The following is a 22,632-nucleotide window of genomic DNA, read 5'->3' on the forward strand; positions in this document are numbered from 1 at the left end:
TGAGGGTATCTAGGAAGACTTCCTAGAGGAGGAGATTTTGATGTTGAACTTGGTCTTAATTGAATCTTTTATGAATTTATGTGCTAAAAAGATAGGGGAGCAGTGAGAAAGTTTGAAAACTACTCTTGTCAAGGATCCTACTTGCAAGCTTCTTTGGGCCCCATATTTAAAGAACTCTTGGAGGGTGCTTGCTTTGAAAAGTTCATAATGGATAATATGGGGATCTTGCAACTGGAGAACTTTATGATATCTATAACTAAATAAAGATAATGATTTATTCAACATTTCTTTCAACATATTTTCTGTAGTATAATGTATTACTATGCCAGTTGGTATTGCAGGTATAAAATTATTTCACAGGAATGGGTCTCTCCCTCAAGGAACATACATAGACATGATGTTAAGTAAAAAGTGAGTAAATTAAAATAAATAAAATTTTTCTTAGAAGAGAAAGGAATCTTTCCATCAAGTGTAAAGATGGGATTAGGAATGCTTACAGGGAGCATTGATACAATATTGGAGGAGGGGTAGGATCTAGAAATATAGAGATAAGAGAGACAACATTCTAAATATACTTGAGCTAGAAGGGGGAAGATCCCATAGTGACTGGCAAGTCCCGTGCTTCTTAAATTTTAATGCACATTCACACCAGTTAAAATATTGTTAAAATGCAGATTGTGGTTCAGTAGGCCCATGTGGAGTCCAAGAGTCTGGGTTTTTCATAAGTTCCTAGGTGATGTTGAAGCTTAAGTAGCCAGGATGCAGTTCGCATGCTTCAGGGTGGTCGGGAATCCTGAAACCCAGGGCAGGAAGGGACTTGCCCAAGTGACATGGCTGATTGGCATGAGAGCAGCTCCCTGTCTCACACTACAGCAGCTCAGCAAGTGATGAAAAGATCACGGGCTTTGGATTCAGGCTGGTTTAGGCTCAACCTCGACACTGCTGTTTACTAGTTGCCAAGCTTTGGGCAGGTCAATTATCCTTCTGTGCTCCAGTTTTCTCATTTGTGGAATATTGATAAATAAATCCTACTGTGCAGGAGAGTTGTGATAAGTCAATGATATGACTAGAATACAAAAAATGTACAATAGTGTCTAGAACATAGCAAGTGATAAAAACATGAGACGTGTCTTTTTTTCTTTTTCTTTTTTGGCTAGGTTAGTATTACCATCAGTGCATCTCCTCTAGGGCCTAGGCTGTGTTAGTATCCAGTGACAAGTAGGGGGGCAAATAACACTGGCGGGCAAGTAGGTGCCTGATTAAGGCCAAAAAAGAGGATTTCATTTTTTTCTGTCTCTTTGGAAGAGGATGCAGGTAGGTAAACGTACATCTACTAGTGCTTTTTTGGTACTTCTTTGCAACTGAGGCCTTTAAAAACATCTGCTCCTTAGTAGAAAATGCTCAGATAATAGTGTAAATAGCACTCCATTTTGGGTAATTCAGGGATTATTATTTCCTGGGTCCACAAATTTTTTCAGGTTGGATTAGCTGTTTACCTAAATATCAAGAAAAACTCAATCTCATAGTTTCCAAGGAGATAATAAGAAATAACGACTTGTGAAATGCCTTCTTTAACAGGAAACTTCTTGTTTCAAATACTGGCAAGCAAAAGGAAGGATGTTGCCATTTTTGCATTATATAAGGGTTAGATGGAGTCCACATGGGAGGTGATAAAGGTGAAAGAAGAAAGAAAAAAATCTGCGAGGAATTAAACCTGTTAAACTGTGCAGCGCCATTCTAAGTGCTGCTTCAGAAACCTATTTAGAAATCATTGCTCTTGTATCTGAATCATTACAGAGACACCAGCCTCACCCACTTCTTATTACTTCAAACATAGCAACAGTTGCCATGCTAGCAAGAGATTCGCAGCACTAACACTGGAGTCAGGAGGGAGCAGGAGGGAGCCAGAACCGGAGTCAGGCAGCTGAACAGCACACTGTGCTGCCTGTACAGATTTAATTAGGCTGGTTATTCTCTTTGGTCCCTGTGCTGTGTCCTGTCAGATGTTTCAGTGGAGGAGAAACAGTCTCAAAAGCAGCATTTTCGGACCAAGTCTTACTTTCAGTGGTACACAGTGAATGTCAGTGCCAAAGGCATGATCTGTGTGCTTTGATGTACAGGAGAGTGAGGCTGGGCCCTTGTTTTGGTTATGAATGAAGAAAGGGTCAGGGTTTCTCTTCATTTCCAGCAATAAGAAACTCATAAAACTGCTTTCTCATCATTAGAAAGTTAGGCTATTCGTTGTCCCAATATGTCATTTCATCTAATTGAAAATGGAGAAATCTGTCACCAGTTATTTAGCAGTTTGCCTCTGGCAAATCTTTGCAGGTTCCTTTCACTGTGGCTGGGAATTAGTTAATTAGTATTACAAAACACTTGAAGAGGGAAGTGCACCCTGGCTGGCCTTTTGGGTTACAAGGGAGCCCATTTTAGGTTGCTAACAAGCATTACTGAAGGATGGAATAGAACACGAAATTATATCATTAGAGTAGCTGTGGCGAGAGCTGCATCTCATTCTCTCTCTCAGGTGCATATGTTGTAACCTAAATATGTCACTCACTCACTCTTTTCATGCAAATCCTTTATGCTAGACAATAAATCCAGGTCCTTAAAGCTTGTAAAAAGGTGCCGCTTTTACACTTGTAGGGCTCTTCTCATATCTTCACTTTTGTTAATTTCCCATTTTTTATCACTTCCTCTCCTGAACAGAGTATTTTGTTTGATGTTCTTTCTTTTACATTTTTCATGAAGAAAGCCTGTTTCAAACTAAGGTTGGTTTTAAAAGTCAAGGAACTGAAAGAAAGGATTGTTATTTTTCACATGCTCCCAACTTTAAGGCTGAATGCCTTTGTTCAGTGTGAAATCTCCAAGCCTCTCTTCTCACTATAGCAGTCAGAGGGGCTGGAGGTCCCGAGCATGATTTTTCAACTGATTGCTAGGTGGTGCTAGAGAGTAAGGCAACTAGAAAAGAGCCACCAACACAATTGCTTTAGGTCCACATCAGCAGAAAGGGAGTTCTTACAGAGAGCCCTATCTCATTTCAGCACAGATCATTTCCAATTCTGATTATATTTAGGATATCAGCAGCATGAAAAGCAGACTGCACTAACAATCAACTTACAGTCTTCCTTTCACTTTTTGTGTGTATGTGCATATGGGAATTGTTTGCTTATTTCACTGGAGTGCACCTAGGGCTGTGGTGCAGAGGTTTTATGTAAATATAAATAGATGGCTATGTTTTTGTTTTTTCCCCCTTTGGTCCTTCTTGAAAATAGTCTTAACTTCCTGCAAGATCCGTCTCCACTATCTTTAAGTTCCCCTCCTTATTAGATGACATTCAGGGACATAACGAGGAGGTGTACCAAATACTTGCACACCCTTACATCAATGTGAATAGCTAGATATTTTCTCTATCAACCCCATACCCCATGACATTAAGCAATTTTCTGCTTTTGTTCATTAGAAAACATTATGGGCAACTTAAGATTTGAGCTTAAAAAGAAAGAAGAGGCAACTTATAGGCATCACAGCACTTGCTTAGATTCTAGCTGCTCTTTTGGCTTTTATATTTTTCCAGTGCAAACACTGAATGAGCTTGATACTGATCTTCAGTAAGGGAGTGTCACAAAAATATTATGTTCCAGAGGAGATAACTATCCTAGAGAAAGAGTTGTCTTATCCCTAGATTAGGCAAGTAATGTCTTACTCTCTTCATTATACAAACAATGTGAACAAGGCCAATATAACTTAAGTCAAGTGAGTTAGTAAGGCAACACTTTATTCTCTCAGCTCAGAAGACACTGCTGAAGTGAGAGTCAGATACTTAGGAGATTCTTTGATACAAACTGAGGTCTTTTTCAATTCTATAGGTGTCAGATTTTAAATCAAGCATCTTTTAATCAGTAAAGAAACAGCTTAGAAAACCAAAGATGCTGTCTTATTATTGTGTCCTTAAATTTATGAATCTTAAAATTATTTCTACGTAAAATCTGCTGAAAGATTCTGGACTTTCATTATGTTTACAAGTGAGCAAAGCAAGTATTACCCTTCATTTCTAGGATTGAACAACTCATGACACCCTCATCATTAGGTAGTCAGGCGATTTGTTGCCCCAAAATGTCAGCTAAAAGATTCTTTTAAAAACATGCAGTGAATGTAACTGACGACTGTAGTAGAGAACATATTTATGAGGCATTGAAAAAAAGTCTAATTTTACAATGTATTTAATAAAGAAATCATACGAAAGTAGAGTTATCCACAAAACTAATCCCCAAGTGTCTAAAGAGAAAGAGTTTGTTCTTTTATACGTTCTAATTGGTTTTTGCAGTTTTCAAAATGTGGCCAGGGAGTCAGGCTGGTTTCCAGGGACATGATTAAAGAAGACAGAGAGGGCAGGGTTAGGCCTTGGCATGTGGGTGAATGAGGCAGGAGATGGGGATTTGTTGTGTTCAGGTTAACTCTACATCAGTGCAGGCAGCTGATTATAAAGATCTGTTATGAGCAGTAGGCTTAGATAACCAGGCCAGCGTCAGAGGTAGTCAGAGTGAGAAGGGAAATTTCTGTGCAAGCTGCCTTGGCATAGACTGAGGGTGCACTGTGTTCCACTGGATCTGGCAGCGCTTTAGAGGGAGAAAGGTCAGCACTCTGGATAGCTCCCTGTGGATTCTCCTCAAAGCCAAAACCAGAGGTTAGAAGTTTCTGCTTCTTAAAGATGGTTCAAACATGTTGGTCAAGCTTAGTCTCTAGAGACAGCATGGTGTAATGAAAACACTACCTGACAGGCCCAGATTCTACTGTTAACCACCATTTTGCAATTATATAGTTTCAAATAAATTAAATTGAGTCTCAGATTTTTTTCCCCCATGAAAAATAGAAATCATAATTCCTACTTAATAAGATTTTGTGAGGATTAAATGGTATATTTGTGAGGACCTATCATGATCATTCACTTATTTCACAAGTAGGCAGTTAGCACCTGCCATATGCCAGCCACTGGTCTAAGTATCTGAGATACAGCATCACAAAGGAGAGGAAAAATTTATGCTCTCATGATGTTTACAATTTAGTGTAGACACCAACAAAAAAGTAAATGACTGGCTACAACTGTAATTCCAGGTGGATGTAAGTGCTATGAAGACTCTCTCATACTGATTCTTGTTGGTCTAAAATTTTAATTTTATTGGACCACATCGAAGAAACACAGCCTGGGCCCAAGTAAGGTAGAAGGTCAGATAAGAAATGCTGGTATAAATCCCAGTATAAACCTAAAATCCTAAAACAATAGCCCCAGGGTGATCCAGGAAAAATTAAATCCACTCTATATAGGGAGAAGCAGAGAATAAGTGCCCTAGTTCATCCTTGGCTCCAGGTAAGGTGAGAAAAATAAGAAATGAAATATATACTCTGGGAAGTTTCATTCACAAACCCACACAGATACAGTTTTAGAACAAAAAATATTAATAACATGTTTTATTTTAAAAATAAAAATATCCAAGCTGAAGTTTCAAAGTGGCCCTGAGTGGTTAGTGTCCCTAAATAATCAGCAAAAGCAAAATCATATCATTTGTGAAGTCCCCTACACCAATCGATGCCAAAAAATTTGCCAGAGATACAGTGCTAAGGAACAATAGCTCAAAACAGGAACAAAAATCTCTGAATACATGATGAAACCAAGAGAAAGAATTAGCAGAAACAGGAAACTACGTGATTAAACCCATAAAGACTGCGCAGATTAGACATATCATTCAGATACAGAATATAAAATAAATACATTTGAATAAAGAAAAAGAATCAATTAAAAGTATGTGAAAGAAAAAAAAATCAAAACTGTCTAATCAAATTGCAAAAAAAAAAGTAAACTTCTAGAAATGGAATAGAAATTAGAAATGACTTGAAATAGAAATGCAAAAAACAGAATAACATATTAGATCTAGCTGAGAGAATATGTGAACTGGAAGATACATTTGAAGAAATTACCAGAAAGCAGCATAGAGAAAGTAAAAGGTAGGAAATATATATAAAAGAAAAAAGGATTGAGAAATTTGGAAAATAGAGTGAGAAAATCTGAAATACTTCTCGAGTTCCAGAGAGAATAAAGAACATGGGGTAAAGAAATATTAGAAAAGGCAGTGGCTGAAAATTATCCAGAAAGTATGAAAGATGCCAATCCTCAAATTCTGTACCCCTGATAAATTCAAAGCAAGAGAAGTACATTAAATTCATAACTATGCACACATGGTTAAATTGTGGGATACCAAAGACATTGGTATCCTTAACAGCAACAAGTCAGAAACATGTGGAATGCATCAGGAAGATACAATGGAAAAGTAATTAAACACCTCAGATCCCATTTCCACTAAAATATCTTCAAGAAAGAGTGAAAATAAATGTATTTTAGGATGTTTACTTCTAACAGAGTTATGTTCAAGGAATTTTTAAAGATGCATTTGAGGAAAAGGAAAATGATCTAGGAAGAGGTGTGAAATGTAAGCATACTTAACAATGAAACAGTAAATATTGGTATGCCTAAAGAAACCCTAGCTCTATAAAACAATAATATCTAAGCTGTGGAATTAAAAGCTCATGATGAAACTAAAATAAAGTCAAAAATATATAATTCAGGAGGGAATGATCTGCAACTAAAATGCAGTAAGATCTCTTTTGTTTGGAAGTAGGACAAATATACTAAATATAGAATTTGTTATGTATTGAAGTTTCTAGGGTACCCACTAAATAATAGAAAAACAGAGTGCATATTCAAGTAATCCAAAGGAAAACAAGAAAAGAATAGAGTGAGAAAAACAAACTAACAAGCAAACAAACAAATAAACAACTGGAGAGAATTAAATAATAGGGTAGCATGAATTCCAATTATTTCAGCAATCACAATGAATGTAACAATCAATATGACAAAAGGCATATAAGAACCTCACAGAGAACATCAAAGTCTAACTAAAAGATATTAAGGAACATATATACAAAAATGTACTTTCTATACAAACAAATACAAAAATGTACTATGTTCATGGGAAGAGGGATTCAGTATTATAAAGATGTCACATCTTCCTATATTGACCCGTAGGTTTAAAATATCTATAAACAGACTCTTATTTTTTGTGTGTATAAAGTGCAAGTTGGTTATAACATTTATACAGACAAGTAAAAATCCATGAACAATCAAGAATAGCCAAGATGAGACATACCCCACTAGATAGCAAGACTTTTTGTAATGCTATTATAATTTAAATTGTACCATACTGACATAAGGATAAAGAAATATCACAATGGAACAGAATAGGAAAACTGAAAACAGACCGAGCTAAGTGTAGATCCTTGATATGTGAAAGAACTACTATTATAGATCAGTTGGGAAAGGGATGCCTATTCTTTTTAGGAAAGAAGAAAAAGAAAATTCGTGATGATTATTTTATGTTTGTTCATCCTGCTCTCTGGACCTACAATGTCCTCTATGAAACCTGTCCTAACTATCTCAATTCAAAGCAACCTCTCCTCCTTTAAACACACTGGGAATGAATGTGTCAGTCACTTTTCTCCTCATACATTTCAGATACCCACATTTTGTTCTTTATTAAAAGAAATAGGTGAACATTTAATGCCCTAATCGTAAGGAAGTACAGTAGAAAGAAGTTTGAGTTATCTGGTGGTTCATTAATTTTGGGTAAGAATGGATTTGACCTTGACCGGAAGGTAGGGGTCAAAATCTCTAACTGCCAGAGGTTGACTCACTTAAAATGCAGAAATATAAAGCACGGCATTCATAGTCCAACTAATGATTCCCCTAATTTATTATAAATAACATTTGTTCACATTTACCACATACAGTTAAATTATAAATGAGATATTGTAGGCATCTGAATAGAAACAAAAGAGAAGAAAATTTCTGTCCTTAAATTATTTATGAGCTAATGTGGAATAAAAAAATAAATATTGTAATATAAGACAAAACAATGTCTGAATGTCATACACAAAGTAGCACAAAGTGCTGTGGTCCTGATATGACATGGGAGGGGATGGTGTGACCCCACAAAAGTCTCCCTCATGACACAGTGATTAAGCTGAGTGAGATATTACTGAAGGATCATTAATATTCTGACAGGAATGGGAGGAGTATCAAACATTGGAATACAGGGAGAGGTTGACAGTAGGTAAAACATAGGGTGTGTCTGGAAAATAGCATAACTTCTAGTTTGTCTATAATGTGCATCGTCACCAGGAATATTATTGTTATTTTGTGCAGGATAATTCTTTTATGTTGTAGGATTGTCCAAACCACTGTAGGAAGTTCAACACTCTGGCCCCAGCCCACTAAACACCAGTAGCACCTCCCTAGTCATTGGAGACTACCAAAAAATGCCTCACGCCGTTCCAAAAATCCTAGAATGCATTTGAGAAGAGGAGTGACAGTGTTACTCTCATCTAGAACCAGTGGAACGTTATGACGTTGAGTGGGAGTTAAAATTGGAAATGTGCATTGTCGACCATTTTGGATTCCAGGATGACATAATTTCACTTAATCTTAGGGGCAGTGGAGAATTATTGCTGGTTTTAAAGTAGGATCATGATATAGTACTTGGGGTACTACAGAAGTGAGATTACGCTGATAGCTGTGGGTTAAGTGGATTAGGGTTTGGGGAGACTGAAAGGAGAGAGAAGTTAAAGACTACACAAAGGAAGCCCATCAGTCAAGGTTGGCATATCTTGGGGTTAACTGTGTGTGCATGTGTGTATGTACGTGTGTATAACCTGCAATAAGGGAGGGAGGGAAAAGGAGATGGGGAGAGGCAGAGAGAGAGTGTTGGAGCCATGGATTATATGCAATCACCAGTAAACTCATGAAGAAGAGAGATGCAAGGTGGGAGAAGTGTAAAGTGGTCATGAGCAGCATGCTTAAACTGCTGACTGCGGTGAGCTGGCAAAAGAAATAAATTCAGGTGAAGAAGGGAGTGGAAGAAAAGAGAACATTTAAGGAGCCTGAGGGGAGTTTCAGTACAAAGAAGCCCACAGGAGAGGTGGTACTAAAAGGGGAGTATGTGACCTTGGGTGATAAGGCGGGGACCCTACTGGGTTTACGTGATCAACACCGTGCTCCACAACAGCAAATAGACAAGATCCCCTCAATGCTGTCTTTTCTTCATTCCTTCCAGGAACATCCGTTTTATGGTGCTATCATCTTATACAACGGCTGTGTTCCGACAAAACCATGTGAAATCAAACTTTGATAACTTACATTCAACTTTTTAAGTTGCATTTTCAAGTGCACTAGACAAGGTTTCTATTTAAAGGGACACTTTGATGGGTCCTTTTGTAATGTGATAAATTAATTCCAAATGTATCTGTTTTACAGTTCCAATCGCTGGATCTCTGGTTTTCTTCTCCTGGACAGCTAACTAGGTCATAGCATTCTATTCTCAGAGCCCAGCCCCACACAAACACTAATTGGTTTTAACATCTGAAAGGTTGTGTATCACTTTGTCATTTCCAAATTTACATGATGTAATACATGTACAAGATGGGAGATTTCATACCCTGTGGGAGGAGCAAATGCCACATGCTTAGTTTGCTAAATGTATCTAGAGACACAAAACATTTTCAAAGAGGCAGAACTTCAGGCATGCCTTCCTCAATCTCAGATTGCATCAGTTTGTGGTTTCAGTAGGAATTAGTGAATTCCTATTACCTGTGGAGAAAATATCTGATACAATTTCACACCCTGACATTTATTTTATGCAAGAAAATAATGAACATTAAAAACAATGCAAACAAACAACCTAAATCCCCATCAAATCAAACATTACAAAACTATAGGCTGTAAACTTCAGAACCAAAGTTGAAAAATAAATGCACCGTTTTAAAGACATTCGTTGGGGACTTTGAGGCCTGGAATTGGGAACACTTATTAGTCCGGACTATAGGCCAAATCTTGTACTCATTTTTTAAAAGTCTTATGCCAGGCTAAAAAATTACAACTTGTGTGATTTTAATGAGTTAATTAGAATGCCTGTCAGATCAGAGGTTACTAGAACGTGGAGAGGACTTTTGGGGAAGACCACATAGGACATCAACCTTTAAAAATGGTCTCCTTCAATCACAGCTGTTGTTTCACCTCTGCTCTCACTTTCCTTTTCTGTTTATCCCATCAGTCGCATCCCCTCCCACAGAGTGACTGGCAGGTTAGCATGGTAGCATTCTCTTCTAGTGTGTCTCATACTTGGATGTATACTGGAACCACCTGGAAAATTCAAAAGAGAATGTCTAATGTCTGGGTGCCACCCCCATGGATTTTGTTTTAATTGGTCCTGAGCACTGGTGCTTAGAAAAGCTCCCCAGGGGATTCTAGTGTGCAGCCAAAGTTGAGAGCCACTGTCAACTGTCAGGCTGTTAAACGCGTGGCCCTGCTGGAGTTAGTCCATTAGCTCCCGCATCCTTGGGCTCTTTGACTTTAAGAACCTATCGATCTCTGGTCTCACTTGCTGTCTTTCATATACACAAGCTGCAAAAGCAGGCTTGGGGGGAACAGCTGAATTCTTTCCCTGACCGACTTCCAGAAGAAATTGGAAGAAGTCTAGCAGGTACACTTGCCAAAATGTATCAAGCTTCTGAAAAGTGTCACCTCCTGTGCCAGAGAAATTCAGAAAGCATGGGAGAGTCCTGCGTGAGAATTCCAACTCTGCCTCCATAAACTTAGGAAAACTGCTTATCCTTCCTGAGCCTGTTTCCTTGTCTATAAAAATTGGAATAACCACTTCCTCAGGCTGACTTAGATGACTCTTCAAAGTGTTTAACATAGTAAAACATACAGCAGACACTTAGTAGTGATAGCTACTTAAATGGAAAGAATAGAGAAAGTAGTTAAAGTGTATTCACTGATTAAGCTCCAAATTAATAATAATGATGATTTATGGAGCCAATTTATCCAATTCTTTATGAAACAAATATTTATTACATATTGACTTTATGCCAACCACACTGCTAGACACGATGGATACAGTCATGAATAAAACAGACATGATTCTTATCTTGGTGCATCTTACAGCTTAGCTAAATGCTTCGACTGTTTCTGGAGTTGATTTGAAGCCGTCCAAAAAGACTGACCTTGCTAGAGGGATGATACAACAAAGGAACTGACCTTCGACATACCCTCCCAGCAAACAGTCAGGGTAACTAGTTTGTTAAGAGAAATCCGAATCAAGGAGACAGACCGATGCTTATCAGAGTTCTACCACACTTGTGAAGGGATAGAAGCGTATAAAAAACCTCATGAGAGTATCAAAGGGAGCATCTCAAAATACCTTATGGGTGTTTCCCACCCCATTCAGGCAGTTTTATGAACGGTGGTTGCCTTCCTGGATTCTGGAATGCCAGAGAAGCTGTGTGCCCTTCATCCCCACCTCACCTAATTGGAAGTGCCAGGGTGCCTCCCAGGCTGTGTAGCTGTCTACATACTGTACGCTGGGAGACATTACAGGACCTTGTATCCTTTGCTTGAGTCTGCTGGCATCTTTCAATCAATCACTGACTCCTGTGACAACACTGTCTCTCCCAATAACAATCCTAAGAGCTGGTGGGTAACTTGCCCACAGTCATTGTCATTGGGCTGGTAAATGGCAAAGCCAAGACTGACCCTCAGAGACGTCTGACTCCGCAGCTCATCCTCTTAACGTCTACCGCAAGTGGACAAACCTCAGGTGACAGCGCTTCGGAAATGTCAAAACCCAACTGTTCAGAGAATTACTTTTAAAACCACCAGCAAACAGAAAGGAGAACAGCTGGAACTGGAAGACGATATGGGGACTGAACCTAATCTCATCTTGGCTTTCGAGCCCCTTATGAAATTTTGTGAGCGTCTGGAATCCAATAAAGGATTGTGTCCGGTGTGCCTGGTTATCAATCAAACCTGCTGATACTGAATTTCATGACATTCTTAAATTAAAGGCTTCACGATTCAGATTCCCGTTCCTCCAGAGCTGCTGCTGCAACTCTTGTTAGACCAGGAATATAACAGCTACACGAAAAAGGCTACAGTGGTAATTTGTAGATGCTATCAGATCCTCGCTAACTCCAGAAAACCTTTCCTCACCTTCAAGATAAATATTTTTACTCTGATGATGGAGCATGAGAATGCACGTGGCTAATGGCTCACATGCAAATGCTTTGGAGTTCATGTGGAAGAACAGAGATTTTAAGCCAGTCTTTTCTGATTTTCCATGGAATGTAGTGCACACTTCCTAAGGTATCTATTGGGCTCAGAGTGATTGTCTTTTCTGCTCCCCACCTAGAACAGGGGCTCCTAGCCACCACATTTCTATTTATGAAATATGACCCTACTTCAACCACACTTGCTTAGACCAAAGGTAGCCATTTGATCCAAAAGAGCCAATCATATTATCATTTGAGGCAGACTACATTTATTCCTATTTCATTACGCTTTTTATATTGATGTCCTTTGCCATGTGACTTTGCAGCTCCTCCCATTAGAGGTTGAGTGTATTTTCTCTCCTTGTGGAGGCCCGACTCAGCTACGTGACTTGCCCATGGAATATCATAGGATGCACCTTGGACTAAGGCTCTATATATGCGTGTGAAGTTGGGCTTGTCTTCTTGAGTACCTAGCCTTGGCCCATAAGAACATGCCTCAAGTATGTGCCAGTCCAAAGAGGACGAGAGACAGATGGAGTAGACCTGGATACAAACTGCAGTTCCTAATCAAGCCTACCTAAAACCAGCCCACAGACACATGAGCAAGAAATAAGTACTTATGTTTGTATAGCCTTGAATTTTGGGGTGGGTTTTATATAGAATTATTATGGCAATAGATGCCTATTATATCTCTCCTTGAAACCCTACAATTAAATCGAGTGACAAAGAGTCTGTCTATTCGGAACTGGGGCATGGAAATGGAAGAACACCACCCTAGTTTTTTCTCTTTTTCTGACTTGCCCCTTTGCTTAAAATTATTTTTGGCTTTTTTTCTCATTGAGGTGAAATTCACATAACATAAAATTAATCACTTTAAAATAAACAATTCAGTGGCATTTAGTATACTCACAACGTTTTGCAACCACCACTTCTCATTCCAAAATGTTATCATCACACCAAAATAAAATCCTGTACTCATTAAGCAGTTACTCCCAATTTCCCCTTACCTTTAGTCCCTGGCAACCAATACTCTAATTTGCTTTTACGAACTTACTTATTGCTATAGACTGAGTTGTGTCCCCCTCTCACCAAATTTATATGTTGGATCCTAACCCTTTTGTTACTGTATTAGAGATAGGGCCTTAAATTTGGTGATTAAGGTTAACTGAGATCAGAAGAGTGAAACCCTGATCTGATAGAATTGGTGACCTTATAAAAAGACAAAAAGATGCCAGAACTCTCTCTGCCATGTGAGGGCACACTGAGAAGGTGACCATCTGCAAGTCCCCCCAGAACCCAAAATGCTGTCACCGTGATGGTGCCAGCCTCCATTGTGAACAAATAAATTTCTATTGTTTATACCATCCAGACTATGGTATTTTGTTATGACAGGCCAAAGTAACTTATTCACTTTTCTGGATATTCATATAAATAGGGACATACAATATGTGACACCTTTGTGTCTGGCTTCTTTCATTGACATTCCTTTATATGGTTAAACAATATTCTACTTTATGGATATCACTTTATTCATCCGTTGATGGATATTTGGGTTGCTTCCATCTTTTGGCGACTGTGAATAGTGCTGCTATAAACATTTGAATACAAGCATTTGTTTGAGTATCTGTTTTCAATTCTTTTGGGTATTACCTAGGAGTGGAATTTGGATCATTTGGTAATTCTAGAATGCTGACCTTTTGGTGCTCAGATGCACAAAGCTATTTCTTGCTTCCCACACAAGGAATTCTTTCTTGGATTCCATAAGATAAACCCAGAATATATTCAGTAATTTCCTTTTGCTGCTGTAGCTAGACAATTCTTGCTTAAGCTAGCGTTAATTGTTGTTACTTGAAACTTAGAGAACTTAAACTAATAGATAATGACATTTCTAATTTTTGGTCATAATATTATAAGAAATGGGCTAAAAAACTCCTTTTTCAATGTTTGCCACAAGGTTGGTAAATTCCCTGTTGATACTAATCAAGTTGGGTCACTATCTTGATGAGATTCTGGACTTAGACTTGACTGTGAGACTGTTGCTTACATTGTCACTTACTTTTGGGACCAGGCAGCATAAGACGTTGTATTTAGAGCGTATTCCAATTCAAAACGACTCCGTAAAGCTGCCACGTGGCTCCGGCCAGGCCCTCCCCGGTTCACCAGGCAATCAGAAGAAGAGGAAGGTGAGAGAGACCCGCTGCTGTTACTGGAAGCTGGAGACATCAGCTGAGTGAAGGAGGGACAGTTTCAATCATTTAGTAAACCCATCAGGCTCAAAGGCATAAAATAGAATATGGCTTTAACTTTCTATTCTAGAGTTTCTCATATTTTAACTTCTATTCCTTTTGGCTTCCTTCTGGCTTTTCCTTTTGGCCTCTGATGGCAACATCTGGCTATCTTAATTTACTTTTTTGACCTAGTTCTATGCTGAGAGCTGGCCTATTAAACTTATGCTCAGTTTTCAGAAAACAGAGTAGGCTCGAATCAGATTCATGAAATAGATATTTAGAAGGTTATTATTAATGGTTAAAAGATTCTCTATATTTTTTCACTATGGTGCTGAGATTTATGGCAGAATTCCTTTAAATTGTAGTTTAACATTATTCCCTTTACATAAAATGGATTTACAGACTTTTCCAAGAATACGGCCATTTTATAAAACGAAGGATGCTTTCATGTCTGGCAAACATGAAGACTAAATAGAGTTGTTGTGAGAGACTTTTTAGAAATAGTTACAAATAGTTAAATATAGCTAGAAAATAGAAGAGTGTGAGGGAAGAAAATGAGAAAGAGAATAGGAAAATAGGAGAGTGGTTTTTTCTTGAATTTTTGACAACCTTGCTATTATGCATTCTACCTAACCTGAGAACATCAGTGCTTCTGACATTATAATTTCATAAGACCTATAGAGTAGACTTTGGTTAAAAAAGATACATATATATATATATATATATGTATATATATATGTGTATATATATATATATATATAATTTACATATATATGTAAATTATAGGCTCTTCATAGCAGCCAAGACATTTCTAAGTAACTCTGAGAATCATGTGATGTCAGTGTTGAAATGAACCTTCAAACTCTTCAATGATTGAATCTCTTTAGAGCATCATTTTCAAGTCAGCTAGGCATGCTGATGGGGAACCTCCAGTGATGGGGAACTCATTGCCTTCAGATCCGTTCATTTATTTTTAGGACAGCTCTGACCATTAGAAAGGTCTTTCTCAGAATAAGCCAAATCTCTTGCACTTCATTTCCATCTGTTGGCCCATAGAGAACAAGGCCAATCCCTTTGCCATATGACAGTTCTTTCGATGTTTAAAAACAGCTGTTGTACTCCTCCTAATTTTCTATTCTCTGGGACAAGCATCCCTGCTTCCTCTAATTGGTTTTCACATACGTGATTTTCAATCCATTCACCATTCTGATCTCTCGTTTCTAAAATCTGTGTCCCAGTTTTAATTATCCATTTAAAAGGAAATAACTAGGTACTATTGTGTTTGGCCATCTCACAACAGAGAGAAATGATCACATCCTTTATTCTGTAATAAGACAGCTACATCTAATTGTATCTCACAAAGAGCTTATTCTCCAGTAACATTCATGGCTCCTAAACCATGTCTTCACCATTTGACATTTTTACTATTGTTTGTGTGTGACATTATATTTATTCCTGTTAGATTTATTCTCGTTAGACATGTCCTATTACTTTATCCTCCAAGATATTTTAGAATCCTGCTTTCAAATATTTACTGTCTCTTTCAACTTTATTATATCTGTAGATGTGACGAGTAGTGCCCTCTTGACCTTAGTAAACTACTGACTAAAAAGAGCCTTCAGGAACTCTACAAGTAAGTCCCTTAGAGCTGATTCTAGTCCATTAATTAGTGCAACTCAGTCCAGCAAATTGTCTTTGCATATTGTCTATTCATCTTCTCCACTAGAGGAGACTGTGCTAAGAGGCTTGGTTAACATAACAGGACAAGCTAGTTTAGCACATCCTACCACTGTCCCTATTTCTGGAATCTACTGTCTGATCTAACTGGCTACATCTCTAGGCTTGGATCAACGTTATTCTGTCAAACACAAAAATTCAAAGTGAGGAAGTGCTTGCAACTCAAGCCGTAAAGCCATCTCTCAGCATCCAAGGCCTCTGGCAGATGCTCTTGTAGGGGCTGCTGTAGCCCCACCAAACATTCTATTACTTCTCTCCATTTTGTATGTTTCAGGACTGAAGAGAAGAGAAAGGAAATTTTTTTTTTTAAGAACTGAATCTTCCTTCTACATAATTCCTCTTTAGAAGTTTCAGTAAAGAGTCAGGAGACAGACCCACTCACTGCAGCTGCAATTGCAGAGCTGGAACCCATTTCCAATATTCTCGGTTCCAGTGACCTAGTTGAGATTTTTTTGTTTGTTTGTTTTAGGAAAGAAAACTTCCTTTGAATACTTCCACTTTGGGATTTAATTGTGCAATCTCAGGCTAATGCTGTTTTCCCCATTGTTGCCTCTTCCCTTCATATGCACGTGTGTATATGTCAGCCGACACGTGTGATGTGCACCTCATCTCCTCCAGCACTAATTTGCATTTGGACATATAGTACTATTTTTGAATTAGTGCTCATGTTTTAACTTCCTTGCCTATTTTCAAATGCTATCTCCTGACCAGGTGTATAGAAGATTAAGGCAATTACAGAGAAAATTAAAGCAAACAGTGACTTGAAATTAAAGGAAGGAAATTCCATTAACTTAACTATTAACATATATCGCTTTATGTAACACATGTGTGGTATAAAAGCAAAGCCTCCTAATTCATTTATACACACATTTTAGCGATAATTTTTCCTCTTCTCATTGAATATAAATGGGCAATGGTTTAATATTTTAGTTTGTGTTTCACTGTATGCAGGAACTTGTAAATAGAACAAATTGATTTAAATAATTACCTTTAACATATTTGTTATATTTTCAAATTTCTACATATTGATTTTTTTCAAGCTGGGTATGGCCATGTCCATTTGCCTGCTGGATTATTTTTGGAAGGGCCCAAAGTCACCCTGAATTTGCCTTTGTCTCTACAGAAACAGTCAATTCTGCTCTACCCGAGGAGTTTAATTAATAGGGTAGAAATATGAATGGACTTACGGACCCTCACACTCACTTTCTTTCCAAAGTACCATTTTACCTGCATTCCCCAACATCCTTGGATATTCAAAAACTTTTTTTATGGACACATTTTAGAAGCTAAAGTTCTTACCTCAATGTTGCAGAGACACTCTTCTAACTTGGTAACGACTTCAGAAAATTCAGGTCTTCCCTGTAAATAAAAAAAAATTAAAAAAAAAAGACTTGTTTCCCTAAAGAATAGAAGAGAGGCAACTCTCCTTGGATTTTAAAATTGGATATTTGCATTTGTAAAGAATGAGATTAACAATAAAGTATAATTTTATTTAAAATGCACTTGTATTGAAGTATTAATTGAATGTTCATTTGCTGCTCCGGGAGGGATGTTGAGTCTTCCTCTGATAAGCGTGTTTTAAGTCAGAGTTTGCACCTACATTCAGATAATGAAATGGTGGAAAAGCTTTAATTAGCTTCACATGTTTTTAAATGACAGGTTTTCCCCTTCAAAATGAAAGAATAAAAGTGAATACTAAAAACCATTAACTGTCTCAGTGCCTTATATTACACATGTCTATAGGAAAAGAAATGTTCAGGCTAATTTTAGAATTTTTGAAAATACCATCTCAGATTCCAAACGAAGATCAATAGAAACCTCATGACTATGTCCTATTTTAGGGGTGTAAGAAAAGCTTTTTATCTTTAAAACTGTCATTAAAGACATTGTCCATTATGAACCTCCACGTCTGATGAATTTGATTAAAGAAACATGTATTGTACTCTGATTACATTCCAAGCTTTGTTCTACAGGCTAGGAATATAAATCTGATTATGAATCTATGAAAGAAATTCTTGGAGTTTTTGGAAATGTTGCTCTCTTTTGAAGAAATTATATGCTTTCTGTTGTCAGATACTAAGGACTACATAATCTATCATTTCTCCTTTTATGAAACTTTCACTGCCAGGAGGTGAATAGCCCAATTTAACATTCAGGTGCAGTAACCAACTAATTTAGATTCTTAGTAGAACAATTTCTCCCTTAATATCTAATCCTCTCCTGAGGACAGTGCTTCTCCCAGAGCCCTCTTAAGTGGAAGCTGTTTTTTCTTGCATATTCCTTGTACCTCTAGATTGGTGGGGTGGAAGTGGGGTGAGAGAGACCTCTGTGTCTTCCTTACTTTCAAATAGTTTCGCCCCTAAAAACCACCAGTTTTTTGAGCTATTCCACCATGTCACTGTCCCTCATTCTTTGAAGGTTTTAGTGTCACTGCTCACTGTCACACCCTCTGACACTACTCTTAGTGCTTTTATTATCCATGTAGATAATCACTACAATGGCCGCCTGACCTCTGGGTTCCTTTGTCTCCTCCTTTCCAATGATCTTATCCTCCACTTTCCCTGAGTCACTTAGCACCCTGGTCACACCCTAGGCCCTGTTACGAACAATGCCTCCATGCTGGTCATGCTCTCATTTTCCATCAGAGAATGCTCTGGGCTCTATCTCCTTTCTTTCTAGCTCACTTCTTCTGGAACCCTGACTCCAACAATCTCTGACCACACAAACCATCCTACCACTTAAAAGAACCAAATATACACAAAAGTAGAAGAGAATAATACAATAATCCCCTATGTATATTACTGAGACTTCAAAACATGTTCTTGCTAATATTGTTCTATCTATCTATCTATCTATCTATCTATCTATCTATCTATCTATCCATCTATCTATCATCTATCTATCTATCTATCATCTATCTATCTTGCCTGTTTTTTTTTGTGTGTTTTTTTTGGGTTTTGTCACTTGTGTCATCTTGTCACTGTCATCTACTCACCCCATTTCTTCCCTTCCTTAGCTTGGATTTCATTGGCAATCATAATCAATCTCTTCCACACAGCCTCAACTCCCTTGCCCTATCATATATTTTGTACACTATTGGAAAAATACCAGTCTTGAATAAATCCACCCCGACTGGTCTTTAAAATCATGACTCTCTAACCTCAAGTGGACCCTCAGTACTGCCTAGAGAGCCTATAACATATTTCTAGCTCACTCACTCTTTCTCTTACACTCCAGATGGCTATTTTGTACCTGCCCCTCTTTCCTCAAACCTCTAGTTCCCATATTACATTGACCACCCACCTATGTCTAACCCACATGATCTACCTTTATGCCTATTTCTATAAACTTTGCCTGATTCTGAGGCCAGTTCCTTCACTGTGTACTAGATCTTACTGCTGCTAATCTACTAAAGGACATTGCTTTAACAACAATTCTCATTTCTATCTTTTTGCATCATTTATGTTCCCTCTCTATTGTTTAATGCCATCAACATACAGACATACCCTGTTTCCTCGAAAAGAAGACCTAGCTGGACAATCAGCTCTAATGCGTCTTTTGGAGCAAAAATTAATATAAGACCCGGTATTATATTATATTATACTATATTATATTATGTTAGACCTGGTCTTATGTTATAGTAAAATAAGACCGGGTCTTATATTAATTTTTGCTGTAAAAGACACATTAGAGCTGATTGTCCGGCTAGGTCTTCTTTTCGGGGAAAACCAGTACTATAAATATTCTCATCTTACAAACTAATAAACAGCAACAAAATAATACTCTTGACCCCACTTCTTCCTCAAACTACTACTCCATTTCGTTGTTCACCAAAATTGCTCTAAAGACTTGCCTAAATTTGCAGTCTCTTATTCTCCTATTTGTCCTCCACCCCAATCAAGCTTTCTCCTATAACATTCTGCTGAAGCTGCTCTCATCAGGGACAGAGAGACCTACCTCCTCATGGCTCAATTCAGTAGTTAAGTCTCAATGCTCATCTTACTTGGCACATCATTAAATACAAAAAATTATTCCTTTGTCTTTGGAACATTCTTCAATTGGATTTGAGGTCACTACTTTCTCATTATGTTTCTCCTCTCTCACTTTCTATTTCTTAGTCTCTTCTTTTGGTTTCATTTCTCTTTATCTTTAAATTTTGGATTGTGCTAAGACTCAATTTTTGGTTTTCTTCTTTTATCTTTTAGAGTTAATTTGTTAAGGATTTAATTCAGTCTCATGGCTTTAAAAAACAACTCCCAAATGTCTATATCTAGCCCCGTACTCTCCCTTGAACTCTAAACTCCCATATGCAATTTCTTGTATTTATAATCTCTTCCCTGCTTCAGCAAATGGCAACTCCATCCTTTCACTGGCAAAGGCCAAAAACCATAGGATAATCTCCGACTTCTCTCTGTTATACTCTTGCTTCTAATCCACCAGCCTTCATGTTCAGTCAGCCTTCAAATTGTATCCAGAATTGGAATGGAAAAGGAGCATATCTATTGGATCAACCAGCCCCCAGGTAACAACTATAAATTCTGGACAAGATTTAAAAGACAGCTACCCAAAGGCAGTAGAGAGTTAAAAAAAAAAAAAAGCAGGTAGATTCAGGAAGGAAGTCAGTTGGAAGAATGCAAGGGCATGGGACAAGTTTCCCATCTTTTTTTGTTTATTTGTTTTTAAATTACAGCTTTTATCCTGAGGGCAAACCCTATCTGTATTTTAGGGAGAAATTAAAATTCTGATGAAACGCATACAGATTTCCTTCTTGAAGAACCAGAGGACAGAATTCACAGCAACCAGAGCTATGGTTTTATAACAAATTGTCATAAATTTAGTGCTTTAAAACAACCTCTGAGGCTCAGAAGCCTCTTCCAAGCCTACGGGTTATTGAAAGAAATCACTTCCTTGTGGTTGTATGATGCAGGTCCCTGCTTTCTTACCAACTGTGGTTCAGGGACGACTTTCAGCTTCTAGAGGATGCCCACAGTTCCTTGCCACAGGGCTCCTATAAGAAGTTCATAACAAGGTGATTTGTTTCTTTCAGGCCAGCAAGGGTGTGTTTCTCTAACTTCTTCCTCTGTGACAAACTGGAGAAAAAGTCTCTGCTTTTATAGGGCTCATCTGCTAGCAGGTCTACCCATGATAATCTTCCTTTTGCCATATGGGGAGACATGATTATGGGAGTAATACTTCATCATGTTCACAGGTCCTGCCCACACCCAAGGGAGGATTAACCTTGGCTCTACACAAGGGGGCAAGAATCTTGAGGCCATCCTAAAAAAGGAGGGGAGATCCTGGAAGAAGAGAGTCTGAGAGAAGGAGCTCCAGGATCTGTGTATAAACTCTGCCTAAATCTTTGGCTGACATCTGAACCACATATACGTGGAACAGGTTCTAAGCAGCCCAGACAGGCTGAAGGAAGTGAACTGAGATCAGATCTTTTGCGCGATGCAGGACATTTTGTTTACTATATTCTAGGAATAGAATGATCTAACTCCTGTTCTCTGCCTGTGGAAATCCTGTGCCCTCTTCAAGGCCCAACTCATAAGACACATCTTTTTAAAGTGTGAAAATGATTCCACAAAATAAAATTTCATCTTTACATAGATTCACTTTATTTTTCCTTGTAAATCTTCCTTGTAAATACCTACCTCATAACTAGGTATTTACATGTCTACAGCACTAGCTAGAAAGTGCTTTGAGGGCAAAGCAATGGTTCATTTACTCCTGCATAGTAAGCATGTTCCATTGCACAGAATAGCTTAGTTGAGCTTATACTTGTTACATTAAAATGCATCATGATAATAAAAAGTTATCCAGATTCTGACTATCCCTTGTACAAACAACCATCACCTCTTGCTTGTATTATTATCATTGTCAATGACTGCTTTTGCTGCCCCTGTTCTTTGCCTATGAAAAGTATGTTTCCAACGTGGTAGCCAACCCACAAGCTAACGTCATACTCAATGATGAAAAGCTGAAAACTTTTCCTCTCAGATCAGGAAATACAAGGATGCCCACTCTTGTCATGTTTATTCAACATAGCCAGAGCAATGAAGCAAGAAAAAGAAATACAAGGCATCCATACTGGAAAGCAAGAAGTGAAACAATCACTATTTGTGCATGACATGATATTATATAAAGATAGTTGTGAAGACTCCACCAAAAAACTGTTAGAACTAATACACAAATTCGATCAAGTTTCAGGATAAAAAAATCAATATACAAAAATTTGCTGTGTTTCTATGCACTAATAACAAACTGTCAGAAAGAGAAATTAAGAAAATAATCTCATTTACAATTGGATCAAAAAGAAAGAAATACCTAGGAATAAATTTAAACAAGTAGGTGAAAGACCTGTACACTGAAAACTACAAGACATTGATGAAATAAACTGAAGACACAAAAAATGGAAAGATATTCCATGCCCATGGATTGGAACAATTAATGTTAAAATAGTCATAATACCCAAAGCAATCTACAGGTACAATGCATTCTCTGTCAAAAT

At 37.8% G+C, this 22,632-nt stretch overlaps 1 protein-coding gene across 9 annotated transcripts in view; it reads right to left on the bottom strand.

Annotated features, from left to right (window-relative positions):
* Nucleotides 1-22,632, bottom strand: part of LOC308501229 (serine/threonine-protein kinase TNNI3K) — a 315,419-nt gene that overhangs the window by 71,514 nt on the left and 221,273 nt on the right. For 6 of the 9 annotated variants that reach the window (XR_013993853.1, XM_081057235.1, XM_081057232.1 and 3 more), the window contains 2 exons: nucleotides 17,421-17,480; nucleotides 14,213-14,382 (listed from right to left, as the gene is read on the bottom strand). Coding sequence is in view for 8 of the 9 variants with exons in the window: in XM_081057235.1 (XP_080913361.1) it covers nucleotides 14,213-14,382; nucleotides 17,421-17,480 (230 nt within the window). In the remaining variant the exon portion in view is untranslated. Of the gene's footprint in view, nucleotides 1-9,724; nucleotides 10,250-14,212; nucleotides 14,383-17,420; nucleotides 17,481-22,632 lie in introns of those variants that run through there. The other 3 variants (XM_081057237.1, XM_081057234.1, XM_081057238.1) reach the window with 1 other exon arrangement.

The sequence above is a fragment of the Rhinolophus hipposideros genome, assembly GCF_964194185.1.
Source record: "Rhinolophus hipposideros genome assembly, chromosome: 8".
NCBI classification, from domain to species: Eukaryota; Metazoa; Chordata; class Mammalia; order Chiroptera; family Rhinolophidae; genus Rhinolophus; species Rhinolophus hipposideros.